The sequence below is a fragment of the Schistocerca cancellata genome, chromosome 2 (genome assembly GCF_023864275.1).
Source record: "Schistocerca cancellata isolate TAMUIC-IGC-003103 chromosome 2, iqSchCanc2.1, whole genome shotgun sequence".
In the NCBI taxonomy this organism is placed as follows: domain Eukaryota; kingdom Metazoa; phylum Arthropoda; class Insecta; order Orthoptera; family Acrididae; genus Schistocerca; species Schistocerca cancellata.
The window spans coordinates 580,173,819-580,186,952 of record NC_064627.1 but is presented as its reverse complement, the minus strand read 5'-3'; the positions used below and the strand labels follow the sequence as shown (position 1 = coordinate 580,186,952).

At 46.4% G+C, this 13,134-nt stretch overlaps 1 protein-coding gene across 8 annotated transcripts in view; it reads right to left on the bottom strand.

The window, feature by feature from the left end:
• LOC126146981 (uncharacterized) overlaps positions 1 to 13,134 on the bottom strand; it is a 148,478-nt gene that overhangs the window by 28,066 nt on the left and 107,278 nt on the right. For 6 of the 8 annotated variants that reach the window (XM_049915660.1, XM_049915659.1, XM_049915657.1 and 3 more), the window contains one exon: positions 3,296 to 3,495. The exons of 1 other annotated variant lie outside the window; for it this stretch is intronic. In XM_049915660.1, coding sequence (XP_049771617.1) covers positions 3,296 to 3,495 — 200 coding nt within the window. Of the gene's footprint in view, positions 1 to 3,286; positions 3,496 to 13,134 lie in introns of all 8 variants that reach the window. One more of the 8 variants, XM_049915663.1, reaches the window with a different exon arrangement.

Here is a 13,134-nt window from a genome sequence, read left to right as displayed (position 1 = left end):
GCAGCTGTTTGGGTCATCAGTAAGTTCTGGCCACATTTATTTAACCATTCTCTGTTTTGAGGGACCTTCATCCTCCACACTGGCTGACTAGCCAAAAGGATTTATCAGGTTCACTGCTGAGTTGGACACTGAGGCTTCAGGAGTATGTCATCACAGTGGCTACAATAATGGATACAAGCACACGGATACTTAATTTCTTTCAAGGAATCCTTTGGCAGAAAACAGCAGAGTGGACAAAATCTCTGTCATAGCTGCATTCAATGACACTGCTGCCGAACAGAGGGAAGAGCCAGCATTGCTTTGAAGAATGAGGAATTAACCAAAGGAAAATTCCAAATAAAGGAACATTTTATAAGAGTAACTATGATCCATTGCTGTGGAAATTGTTGCTCATCTTAACTAGCTCATCTATGGCCAGCTGTCTTGCAGTTTGTCTACAATGGTCGAATCTGGTCACCTGGGGTTCACAAAGCCTCTAGACAAAATCAAATACAGGTCACTGGCCAGTCTCTACTGATCTGTAAACACCATGTGAGTCACCACAAGATATGCCAGTGACTGAAGCATGTGCCAGAGTTACCTTTGGGCATCTTGTAACAACTCAGTCTGCAGTACTACCATATTTCACCAAACCAGAATGGACCTCTTGGGGAGGTTCCCAAAAGAAAAAGAAACTATCTCACTTCCTAAGCTGTCACCTGAGAAGTGCCTAATACTGAAGTTCCAGAAAGAGCAATGTTCCTTACAGAAGACAACATTTTGAAGCATAGAAGAACCCATGTGATGCTGTCTGATCTAGAAAAAGTTTTCTGGTCCTGACCCATATCGGAAGGGATTTCACATTGTAATATCACCCACAGGATGACAACTGTCTATCACCCACAGTCAAATGGCCTCATAGAACATTTTAATCAGATCCTGACAGATATGCTCTCGATGTACATGGATGTTGAATAGAAAGCCTAGGATACAATAAAACCTGTCATTTCGTCATTTCATTCACTTACAATACAGTGTAGCAAGACACTTTAGGCCTCACATCTCTCCCTCTCTCTCTTTTTACTGCATGATCATGAGGATGAAATGACAATGGATATATTCTTCCCATTTCAACTAGACAATACTCAGAATGACTACATGAAACACCTCATAACTAGGACCTAAGAAGCAAGACAGTGGCTCTTACACAGATCTTTGGCACCTAGTAGAAAACAGAGAACCAAGCACCAGCCAGTGACATACAGCCAGGATACTTGGTATGGAGTCTTATGCCTGTGCAAAAAAGTTACTAAAGCACTACTTTGAGCCACATCATATCTTTTGTCACTTGTTGGAGATCACAAACAAAGTTGAAGACTATGTCCCTTCAACAGAAAGACAAAAGTGCAGAGACATGGGCCATGTTCCCCATATGAAGCCACGCTACAGTCCTGTGGTGTAAATAGATGATAGGGGCTTCCTGCTCAACAATCGTGAAGCTTTGATGGGGAGGGGGGCTAACTTTGCAAAAGTAGGCATAATGTCTTTGGAGAACAATCTGCAATCACTGGTTTTAAAAGAGGTTTATTACCTATCTTGCTTATATTAATTTTTTAAATGACTGAATTCAGTTCTCACTGAACCAAAACTTCTCATTAAAAATATCAAGGGGGCTATCTTTGATGATATAGAGGATCACTGACAAAATCTCGATCCAGGGGGCTGTAGTCGGTTCCAATAAGAATTTCTGAACCAGCAGGTTGCTGTTTCTCTTGTAGAAGAAGCAATGCTGTGAGCTGTGCTGCAAGCAGTGTAGCATATCAGTTAGCATATCAGTTAGCATATCAGTTAGCATATCAGTTAGCATATCAGTTAGCATATCAGTTAGCATATCAGTTAGCATATCAGTTAGCATATCAGTTAGCATATCAGTTAGCATATCAGTTAGCATATCAGTTAGCATATCAGTTAGCATTGCTGGCTGGCTTGCTGCAAGTTGCCGTTTTGAACTCTACCATAAACAGTTATTTGTTATTTAGTATTTATAATTTATGGAAGGTTCTTGAGATATCTGATGTTTGTAATATCAACAATATAATGAAAAACATAGATTGTTACTCACAATAAAGATGATACATTGAGTTGCAGACAGGCACAATGAAATGGCTGATACACATTTAGCTTTTGGCCCAAGTCGTCTTCAGAAAAGGAAACACACATACATATTCATTCATACAAGCAGCACATCTCACATACACATTACCACCATCTCTGGCAGCACTGACCAGAATGGCATTCTGGTCTGAGCTGTCAGAGATGGCGGTCATGTGTGTATGAGGTGCACTTGCTAGTGTGAATGAATATGTTTGTTCCCTTTTCTGAAGGCTTTAGCTAGAAGCTAAAATTGGAACAGTCTTTTCATTGTGCCTGTCTGAACCTTTACAGTGAGTAGTAATCTATCTTTTTCCTTATATTGTTGGTACTCCATCCTGGAGTTTCCATCGTTTGTAATATTTTTACCCTCTTGAATATTCAGGGTTTGTATAAATAGCAACACTCTTTGTCCAGGAGTTCAGTCCTATTCTGGTTGTATGTTGATGTCTGTAAAAATTGTGCTTCCGTTGTGAAGTGTTGTACTTCATTGATGACCCTAGTTTTGGATCTGGACTTGATTGTGGTTACATCACCACAGTGTAGTAGCTAAAATATAAATCACCTGTAATTATGTACATTATTATATCAGTTTTACAAGGAGCAATGGCCTGTCATTTAACATCTGTAAAATACCTTCCTGACTCCTTTATTGCTATTATCAGTATTAGATTTATGGGAAAAAGTAATAATGTTAGAATCTCAAACCTTATACCGAAGCAAATAACAGTAAAGTCTAACACAAGTTCTTGAAGAAAGAGTCTAAAACTTAATCTTTGACGACATTCACAGGTTTAAGAAATATACAGCTGTTGAAACTCAGATACTTTTGCAGATAACACTACTGGAGATAAAAACGTTGGAATGAACAAAGTAAACTACTCACCAAACAATAGGGATGAAGGATCTCTCTCTCTCTCTCTCTCTCTCACCACACACACACACACACACACACACACACACACACACACACACACAGAGAGAGAGAGAGAGAGAGAGAGAGAGAGAGAGAGAGAGAGAGTGTTAAATTCTCCTGGTTCTGTAATGCAGTCACACCTGTTCAGAGTACGGCAATGGAGAATGTAACTGTGTGAATTGATTCTACAGCAAAAATGAATCCGAAAGATATAAGGCAATATTTAGAAATATTCCCTACCAGTCTTACCCTGTCTTTGCATCATATTTCTCTCCACTATTTGGGTAAACTATAAACGGTATTTTTTGATCTGCATCCTTGAGAAGGGATGAGATGTATGCTGGGTTGACACAGTTTGTACCAACAGCAATAATCTGCTGTGGGTTATGCTTTAAGCATGATGCTACTGCTTCCCTGAACTTTTCTCCATGTGAAACATGATGATGATCCTGTAACAGAAATGTTATACTCTAAGAGGAGACTAGTAAAAAAAACTTTATGTTTGTTACAGTATCACAGTACTTTCTGCTTGTATTGAATGCAACCATTAATGTGTTAATGCATACCAACCATACTATTTCATATCTACACTTAGCAGCTCAAATACACGCATACCAGACATTTCCAGGGGACTAATGGAACAGGATTTCAGTCCGTGGCAGATACAGAAAAACCTCAAGGAGGGGGCACTAAAGATATATTCAGCTACCTTTACTTTACCATAATAAAAAATAATCAAGTCACATGCAAAGTATAAGAATGTTTTATTTAAACTAATTATACACATATAGAAGACAATGTCATCTTATGATATAAAAAAAATTACAATTGTGGTTCTCTTCCTTAAATGATGAATTCTATGCACCTATTCTTCCTGGCAAATTGGTTAATTACATCACCAATAGGACAATCAATGTCAGGGTGAGTGTTCAACAGAGCTAAGCCATTAAGTCGATCGTACTCCATTGTCGACCTCATCCATGTCTTTGTACGTCACACTGCTGAAAAACTTCTTTCTACTGTAGCAATAGATGCAGGTAGACAAGCAAATATTTTTTACAGCATGTGCAAAGTAGGATAGTCAGACAGACAATGCTTGCATAACAGAATCACAATCATGAAGGACGTTTATGCTCGTTTGCTTGTATGGAAGCATCTCTCCCATTAGTCTGCTTTTAATCACAAAACAGTAGAATATTTGACTTTTCTCGAACAAATGCCAGGCAGAATGATGTACTGAGATGACTAGAATGGCTGTGACTTCTCTCATAGGTATGTGTTAGCTATCTATGTGCCAGACAAAAAAGTATTGTGGCTCTGATGAGATCGACACCAGTATCGATCTGAGCATCATCTTTGAACCTAGCAAAACATTATTTTTGTGTTGTTCCGCCATCCAGTTCTCTGTATGCCTTACTTGTGTGAAGAGGTAAATAAATGAACTCCTCATTATAAGGTGTTTGGTGTATCTCACTCGAGCATCCACCTCACTGGTGACCTCGAGTTGTAACATATTCCATTTTCGCCATTTTACTGTGTCCGCGGCCTCCGTGTTGGTTATTTTTGCGTGTATTACATCAACACAACATTCGAACAATGGCTTCCACCCAATGCCTAACGCCGGATTTTGTGATCAACATGCATCGTGTTGCGGGTGATGTACACCCGCCAGGACTGCAACACGATGCCTCTCACTCATCAATTACATACGTTTTCGTGCCTGCAACAATAAGTGAGTTTAGGAGTGTGCATGACTCCTGCTATCAGACGCCTTTGTTCCTGCCACATGTGCCCTCCCTCATTGACGGTGAAGTCACCTCTTACGGATCTCCGTGCAGTGTGGGATCTATGCCGATTTCTGCAAATGCCTCGTTGAATAACCTACCACCGCCAGGACAACGGTCTGCCATGCCGCAATCCATGCAGTACCACACGGATTCCTGCTACATGGCTGGAACTGCTTTGTTCACAGGTCAACCTCCTCAGCATCTGACCATGCCTGCGTCTGCCTCGGTTCAGCTTCAGCACATGCCTTCCTGCTTCAATACCTTGGCCTGCAACAGGAGCAATCACTTGTTATCTGTGCCTGACCTCCATCTCCGTCCTACTGCTACGCCTCAGTGTTTTGTGCGACGACATTCACCTTCTCTGCACACCGTTTTGAGTGAAGTGACTATGAACAGTGAACATTCACACATTTTGCCCAACGTTCGACATCATTTTCCTCACTGTGCTTTTGGACAGCCTGCACCTCCGCAGCCTCCCTGCAACATAAGTGGCTCCAATTCTGATCGCACATCAAGTTTTCCGCGGACTGGAACGCGTTTTCAAACTTTGAACTTTTTCTCACCTGTCGCCTCCGTGCCAGCTCCAGTCAAACTTCCACAACCGCAATTGACACATTACGGTGTCTCACCTGCGTCGGCCTTCCACATCGCGACGGATTGCGCTCAACCACAATGCGTCACCTTTATGCTGCCACCCAACCAGCCATCGTTGCCACATACCCTGGAGACACTCTCTCCTGGAATACTGCAGCAATAACAGCTCGTTTCAGCCAGTGCCCCGACGAATTCAACGCACCCTGTTCTTCCGAATGTTCTACAACACTTACCAAGGCTGCTGCCGTTCAGTCCCAACAGGGCAACAACCTGGTTCAAAATTGTGGACAAAGTGTTCAACTTTTTCAAACTCGACGAATCAACCAGATTTATGTGCCTTATCACTCACCTGCACGACGAGGAGGTCTTGATTGCTGATCTGTTTGATAGCCCGGACTCAGCTACCCGGTAAACTCTAGCCAAAAAGACAGTTCTATGGCGGCTTGTGCGCTCAACTGAGACAGCAATACGGCAAGTGCTCCATGTCGAGCAAGTAGGCAATGACAACACTTCACAACTTTGGAGACAGCTACAGGCCCTAGTCAGTGATCTACTCTCCGACACAGCTCTCCTCGCCATCTGGACAGATAAACTACCTCCCGACATCCACTTTGCTCTGGCTCAGAGGTCTCCCGAACCTGTCGAGCAACGAATGACAATTGCTGACAAACTACATGAGGCATCACTGCTCTATTTTGCCAGCCACTGCCTACCTGGCAAGTCTCAGGTTCAGGCTCCTCATCCTGCGGCCGGACGCCGCACTGTACCGACAGTTTCTGCTCGCTCCAGGACGCAGTATACAAACAGCTGGGACATCACCAACTCCACCCTTGGTGACGCCCCCTCTGCAACCAAACCGGCTGCGGCCTCTGAACCTCGGCCACTGCCTCTGGCAACGAACTTTCCACAGGAAATGCAGCCGCACTACCCATACTGTTACTTCCACACACGGTTTGGTGAGGCAGCATGGAACTGCAGACCATCCTGCCAGCCGCACTACCCATACTGATACTTCCGCACACGGTTTGGTGAGGCGGCACGGAATTGCAGACCACCCTGCTGCTTCCCAAATGCAAATCGCAGGTAGGTCCGGGAGCTGCCTCCTGTGCACAACATGACAGGCACCTCCCAGTGCTACATTCTGCCCGGGAACAATCGGATAATTACAAATGACTTTATATTAAAGACATTTCGTCGGGATACGTTTTCCTAGTGGACACAGGCGCCGATGTTTCGCTGCTCCCTACGTCCTTAGTGTCGTCGAACATCCGCCCTCATCATACTTCACTGCTAGCTGTGAATTCTACTAAACTACAATGCTTGGGTTCAACCTCCCACGTCGTCTCACTCTCCACAAACTGCAAACTCGAGTGGACTTTTTTAGTGTGCAATATTGAGGAACCTATACTAGGTATTGACTTCTTGCAACACCACAAACTTTCACCAGACCTAGTGCAAAACACCGTGTTTCATCACCCCTCCAAAACTCACTTCCCCTGCGCTCCGTGGAGCAAACCCCCCCCCATGACACATCGGTCCAGGCTCATCTCACCCGTACATTCTCAGCTCCGTCAATGACGTTACAAAAAACAATGCACAAGTGCCTTGTTGAGCTTGAAAACGTCGCTCGCCTACGCAAGGAAAACTTCGAGCTCTCCCTCCGGCTCCACGAAACTCAGCTCCAGCTATCCGACGCAGCAAAGGAATTACAGACACTGCAGCAAGGACAAAGCAAGGTCAGTAAGTGTGCCGAATCTGCTTGTAGTCCCAGCAATGGAGTCTCCGTGTGCTTACCCCCCCCCCCCCCCCCCCCGCTACCCCTTGCAACTGTGCTATCAAGTCTACCATAACGTGTACTGACAGTTCCACAGGACCACACACCCCCTAACACGGCAGCATTTGACACTCGGCCGGACACGAGTGCGCATGCGCGACGAGCGTCACGTGTTCCCATACTGAGAGCTCCTACCCCTCCCCTCATGGACAGCACCTCAAACTATGCAACTTCGGCTCCTGTGCACCGCTGTGCAACTGCCACTGACAACACAAACAGTGCATTCGCACCTAGCGCTTCGCCCGCGACCCTGCTGCCATAGGCCGCGCACTCGGACAATGGACTCACTAACGCTTCACAAGCTCTACCGAGCTCACCCGACCACGGTGCCACTGGTTCAGGCCAGCGGCCATTTTGTCACGTTGACTCCTGGGACACTTCACCGCCTCGGCTCCTGTCGGATCCGCCGAGTGGCTCCAAACACCACGATCTCGCCTAGCCTGCCCCGCCCGCCTCACATTGTAAGCAAACCGCATCCTGTACCGCCGGCAACATTTCCGTCATCACCAACGGCATGGTTCACAAGCTTCGCCTCACGCCAGGTCCCCCGATCTCCAGTAAACCACGTCGACTTTGTCCCGAGCACCTCTCCGACCTTAAAAAACAGATTTCTGAACTTCTAAGCTCCGGCGTCATCGAACCCTCTGCCAGCAGCTGGTCTACACCCATTCATATGACACCCAAGAAAGACGGGTCTTGGCGCATGTGTGGAGATTACCGTTGACTAAACGCACGAACAATTATGGGCACCTACCCCATTCCCAACATTGCTGGCATTACCAGTTCCCTCGCAGGTCCGACCACGTTCTCTGTCATTGATTGCAAACGGGCCTACCACCAGAACCCCATGGCTCCTGAAGACATCGAGAAAGCAGCAATCACTACCCCAGCCAGGTCATTTCAGTTTCGATTCATGCCTTTCGGGCTAAACAACACAACCCGGACCTGGCAATGCCTCATCAACGATGTGCTATTCAGCCTAAAATTCTGCTTTGAATATCTTGATGACATTCTTGTGTTCAGCTCCTCCGTCGAGGACAACATTCGACACCTGCAAACTGTTATGGACACACTCGCAGCAGCAGGCATCGAGACCAACCAGGAAAAATTGCAGCTACATCAACCCTCTGTCACTTTTCTTGGTTTTCGGGTCTCTGCCGATGGCATTTCACCGCCCCCTGACAAGGTACAAACAATACCAAACCTACCCAGACCTTCGACATTCAAAGAGCTCTGGCACTTTCTGGGGATGGTTAATTATTATCGCCATCATCTACCTCGAGCTGCGGAGATTCAGGCTCCACTGACGGACGCCTTGGCAGGCACCAAGACTTCTGGATCTCGGCCCGTTCCATGGGCCCCTGCTATGACTGACTCTTTCACTGCCGTGAAAGATCTTCTTGCTGAGGCCTGCACCATCACGCATCCTCATCCCAAGGTGCAGCTTTTCATCACCACAGACGTGAGCGATACTGCCATCGGCACTGTCCTTAGCCAGACAGTCGACGGCCAAACTTCGCCTCTGCAGTTCTTCTCGCGCAAGCTCACCAATGCACAACGGAAATATTCCGTGTTTGACAGGGAGTTGCTCATGGTCTACAAAGTGATCAAGCATTTTAAGACCGATGTTGAGGGATGCCCTTTCTATGTTTTAACAGACCACAATCGCCTGGCTGCGGCCATTTCAAACCCGCCAGCTGACCCGTCTCCTTGCCGTTTCAGATACATGGACTTCATATCTCAGTTCACCACCGATGTCAGATACAAAGGGTGCTGACAACATAGTTGCTGATTTCCTTTCTCAAGTCGACGGCATTCATTCGCTGTTAGACCTCTCTGACCTGCCTAACCTCCAACCCGCTGACGAGGACACACAAAACCTGATTTCAGACTCTACCTCTTCACTACACTTCGTCCGCACCACCTTCCCTGGCATTTCTGGTGAGATCTGGTGCGACGACAGTACGGGCACGTTATGCCCCCCTCATCCCAACCACACTCTGTCGAGCTGTCTTCAACGCACTGCATGATTTAGCTCATCCCGGTGTTCGTGTGTCCTCCTGCCTCGTAGCAAAGTGCTTTGTGTGGAGAAATGTCAACAAGGACTGCCAGCAACGCTGCAAAGTACACAAGCACACTTCACCCCCCCTCGGCACCTTTTCGATCCCTTCTGGGCGTTTCCGGCATATTCACATTGACATTTTTGGCCCTCTCCCCCCCTCTAATGGCTTTCTTTATGTTCTCTCGTCTATTGACCCAACAACTCACTGGGTCGAGGCTGTCCCACTCCCCAATATCACGGCAGAAACTGCTGCTCGAGCTTTCGTTGAGTCATGGGTATCGTGCTTCGGATGTCCAGCTATCATCATGACTGACCAGGGCAGACAATTTGAGTTAGCCCTGTTCAATGAGATTTTTAACATTTGTGGCATCCGGCGCATCCATACCACAACATATCACCTGCAAAGTAATGGGCTAGTTGAGCGCTGGCACCGCACTTTCAAGGCGGCTCTTCGATGCCATGACTCTCTTTGGACGGAGGCCCTTCCGCTTGTGCTACTCAGCATTCGTGCGATCTATAAGGAAGACCTCAAAGGCACAATAGTAGAGTTCGTATACGGCCAGAACATTGTTCTCCCTGGCGAACTTGTGAGCCCTCCCACTTCCTTCCCTCAGTCTGACTTACCTTCCTTCGTGGACCGCGTCTGACGCCATTTCATTAACCTCCACATCCCTCCGCCCGCCAGCCATTCCTGCCCTAAGGTTCACGCCCCAAAATCTCTGAACAATTGCGAGTACGTCATGCTCCGAGATGACACTGTCCGTGCTCCCCTCCAACCCCCATATATCAGCCCGTACTGAGTTCTCTGGTGCTCAGCCAACACCTATGACATCCAGATAAAAGATTCAGCTGTTACAGTCTCTCTCAACAGACTTAAGCCTGATCATGTCAAGCCCGCTTCTACCCCCCTTCAGGCCACGACCATGCCACTCACTGTCATAGCTCACGACGCTCCGACCACTCCCTCCACGTCAGACTTACTCACTGAGTCAAGTGACTTCCAGCTCCAATCGTCGAGCTCTTCTCCCACCTCGCCCTCTACTCCAGTCCCACGCACTCCGTTGAGGGATCACATGCTCCCCACATCGAGCTTACCTACAATCACCCCCTCGCCGCCGGGTCCTCCTCCGGTGCCTTCGACCTCTCCCCCATCGCCTGCCTCGCCCTGTCGAGGTATCTCACGCCCCCCCCCCCCCCCCATCTTGAACGTGCCCTCGCTCAAGGTGTTTGTGCCTTTCCCCCCGGACATAATCCACGACATCTCTATAATACTACGCGATGACACACTGTTCGTTGTATGTTTCCTTTCATCCGGTGCTCATGACACAACCTCCGCCATTCCCTGCCACCTGGTGAAATGTGTTCTCCTTTCGCCTGACGTCGACCTGGACATGCTTCATGTGTTCACCACGCCCACCGGAGACATCGTCTCGTCACTCTGTTCCTCCTGCAAACCGATGGCTTACCTGTCACTGCATGACCAGCACGCCCAGTACGACGCCCGGCGCGCTTAAACGACTTCCAGGTTCGGTGGCCGGACCTCCCTTCACGTCATCTACCAACACAGCTCCCCGACGAGGCTGTCGAGCTGACCATGGTTTGGCTCACGTGGACCACACCTGCCGACCCCATAGTCACCTCCCTCCCCCCCCCCCCTCCGGCCACTCAGGCGTACTCCGTATTGCGGGGGGGAGGGGGGGGGAGGCTATGTGGTGCCGATGAGGACACCAGTATCGGTCTGAGTATCATCTTTGAACCTAGCAAAACATTATCTTTGTGTTGTTCTGCCATCCAGTTCTCTGTATGCCTTACTTGTGTGAAGAGGTAAATAAATGAACTCCTGATTATATTTTGGTGTTGTTTGGTGTATCTCACCCGACATCCACCTCAGTATAAAACACGATGATGCTATGTAGGAAAGTACAACCACTCGATAACTCAATCCAGTGAAGTCGACTGACAAAAGAATAGCATGCAGGCTGACTCGCAAGGGCAGCACGGGTGGCAATGCGGGTGGCCCCACAAGGGAGGGGTGGGGGTGGGGGTCTCTTGTGTCTCCTATGTATTCACCACTGGTTTCAGTTGGTACACAGCAAACAGCTTAACTCTCATTCTTACAAAACTCAAACTATGCAACTCCATGCAAATACACAAAAATAATTTACAGGTACAAAAAGTACAGATCAGATGGATAACAAATGGAGGTGAAACTGGTATGTGGATGCATTAATCAAAAAGTTCTGTTTGCTGTTTGCCTGCTTTGCTCATAGAAAAGTCTGTCCATGTGTTGATTTACAGATGGGAATACTTTATACTCTTTCCTTCCATAATTTAATAATACATAATATTGTGCAGCAATGCAGCAAATTCAAGTACATATTTATACTGCAGAAATGTTTAGGAATAATATTGTCTAAACTCAGTGACCTAACGTCTTACAGATGTATCTTTAGGGACTTTGGAATTCCTACACTCATTCATTCATTCATTCATTCATGCATGCATCATATCACATAGATCCTAACAAAAATGAGAACCTTCTGGGATGTGAAATGATTCAAGGTATACATTATCAAAAGACAGGCAAATCACAGAAACTTAATCTGTACACCGTGTTAGCTATAAACTATTACCATACCGTGTATTACTACACAGTCCTGTTAAATTAATGTGACCACCACCTATGTCAAATGTCAATGTGCAATGATCAATCACAGACAGCAAGTGGGAGCATTAGCAGTAGAGAAGCATGTTGGAGGGACGGGAGGGGGGGACACAGTTCAGCCATTTTTGTAATGCATAAATGGAGTGATTTATCTGACGTCCATAGATAGTGGGTGAATGATGGCTGTGGAGATGTGTATGAGCAAATAGATATGTAACTGTCAAGCAACTGATAACCCAGATGAAACAAGGGGCTACCAATTGTGTCTCCTCAATGATCGACCAGCAAATAATGCTCCACAGCAGGTGTCTCATTCATGCACCCATTATGACTTCTGTTCGTCAGCAATGAAGGCTTGAATTCACACACCAGTACCACAACTGCACATCCACTGCATGGCAACAAGTGGCCTTTTCAGATGAATCATGTTTTATGCTCCATCACACAGATGGCCGTTGGCGTGTACAGTGCACAAAGTCTGAAATCAGACACCCTGCAACAATTGTCAGCAGAGTCCAGGCCAGAGGAGGGAGCGTTATGGTCTGGGGAATATTTTCATGGTGTTCCTTGAGTGGCCTGACAATTCTGCAAGGCACTAGTATGTATCGATCTATCGCTACACACAGTTTGTTTTCCCTTGGCATGAAGGTATCTGCCGGAAGGACAATGCAACATGTCACACAGTTCGCAGTGTACATGTATGGTTTGAAGAGCACCAGAATTAGTTTACTGTACACCACTGGCAACCAAAATCCTCAACTAAGAAACCTAGCATAGCTGTCTATGACACTGGAATTGGCATGGCTCCACATCCTTGTCAGAACCTTCCAGAACCTCACTGATACTCTTCCTGCACATCTTGTTGCTATCTGCACTGCAAAAGGTGGTTATTCAGGCTTTTGAGTTATTCAGGCTTTTGACAACTGTTCTGATTAATGTAACTGGATAATATATTTGTGCTTACACCAGTTAAAGTTAAGAGCTACTAAATTACAAGAGGAGCCACTACTCTTGCAAAAAAAGCTACTGCTTCATTAGGTATATTGCTGCTATTTATTTTCTATTGGTAACTTAATATTTACTTGATTGCAAGGGTAGTTTTCAGAAAGAATAGCCATTTATATATGTAATAAATGAGGTCTGTTT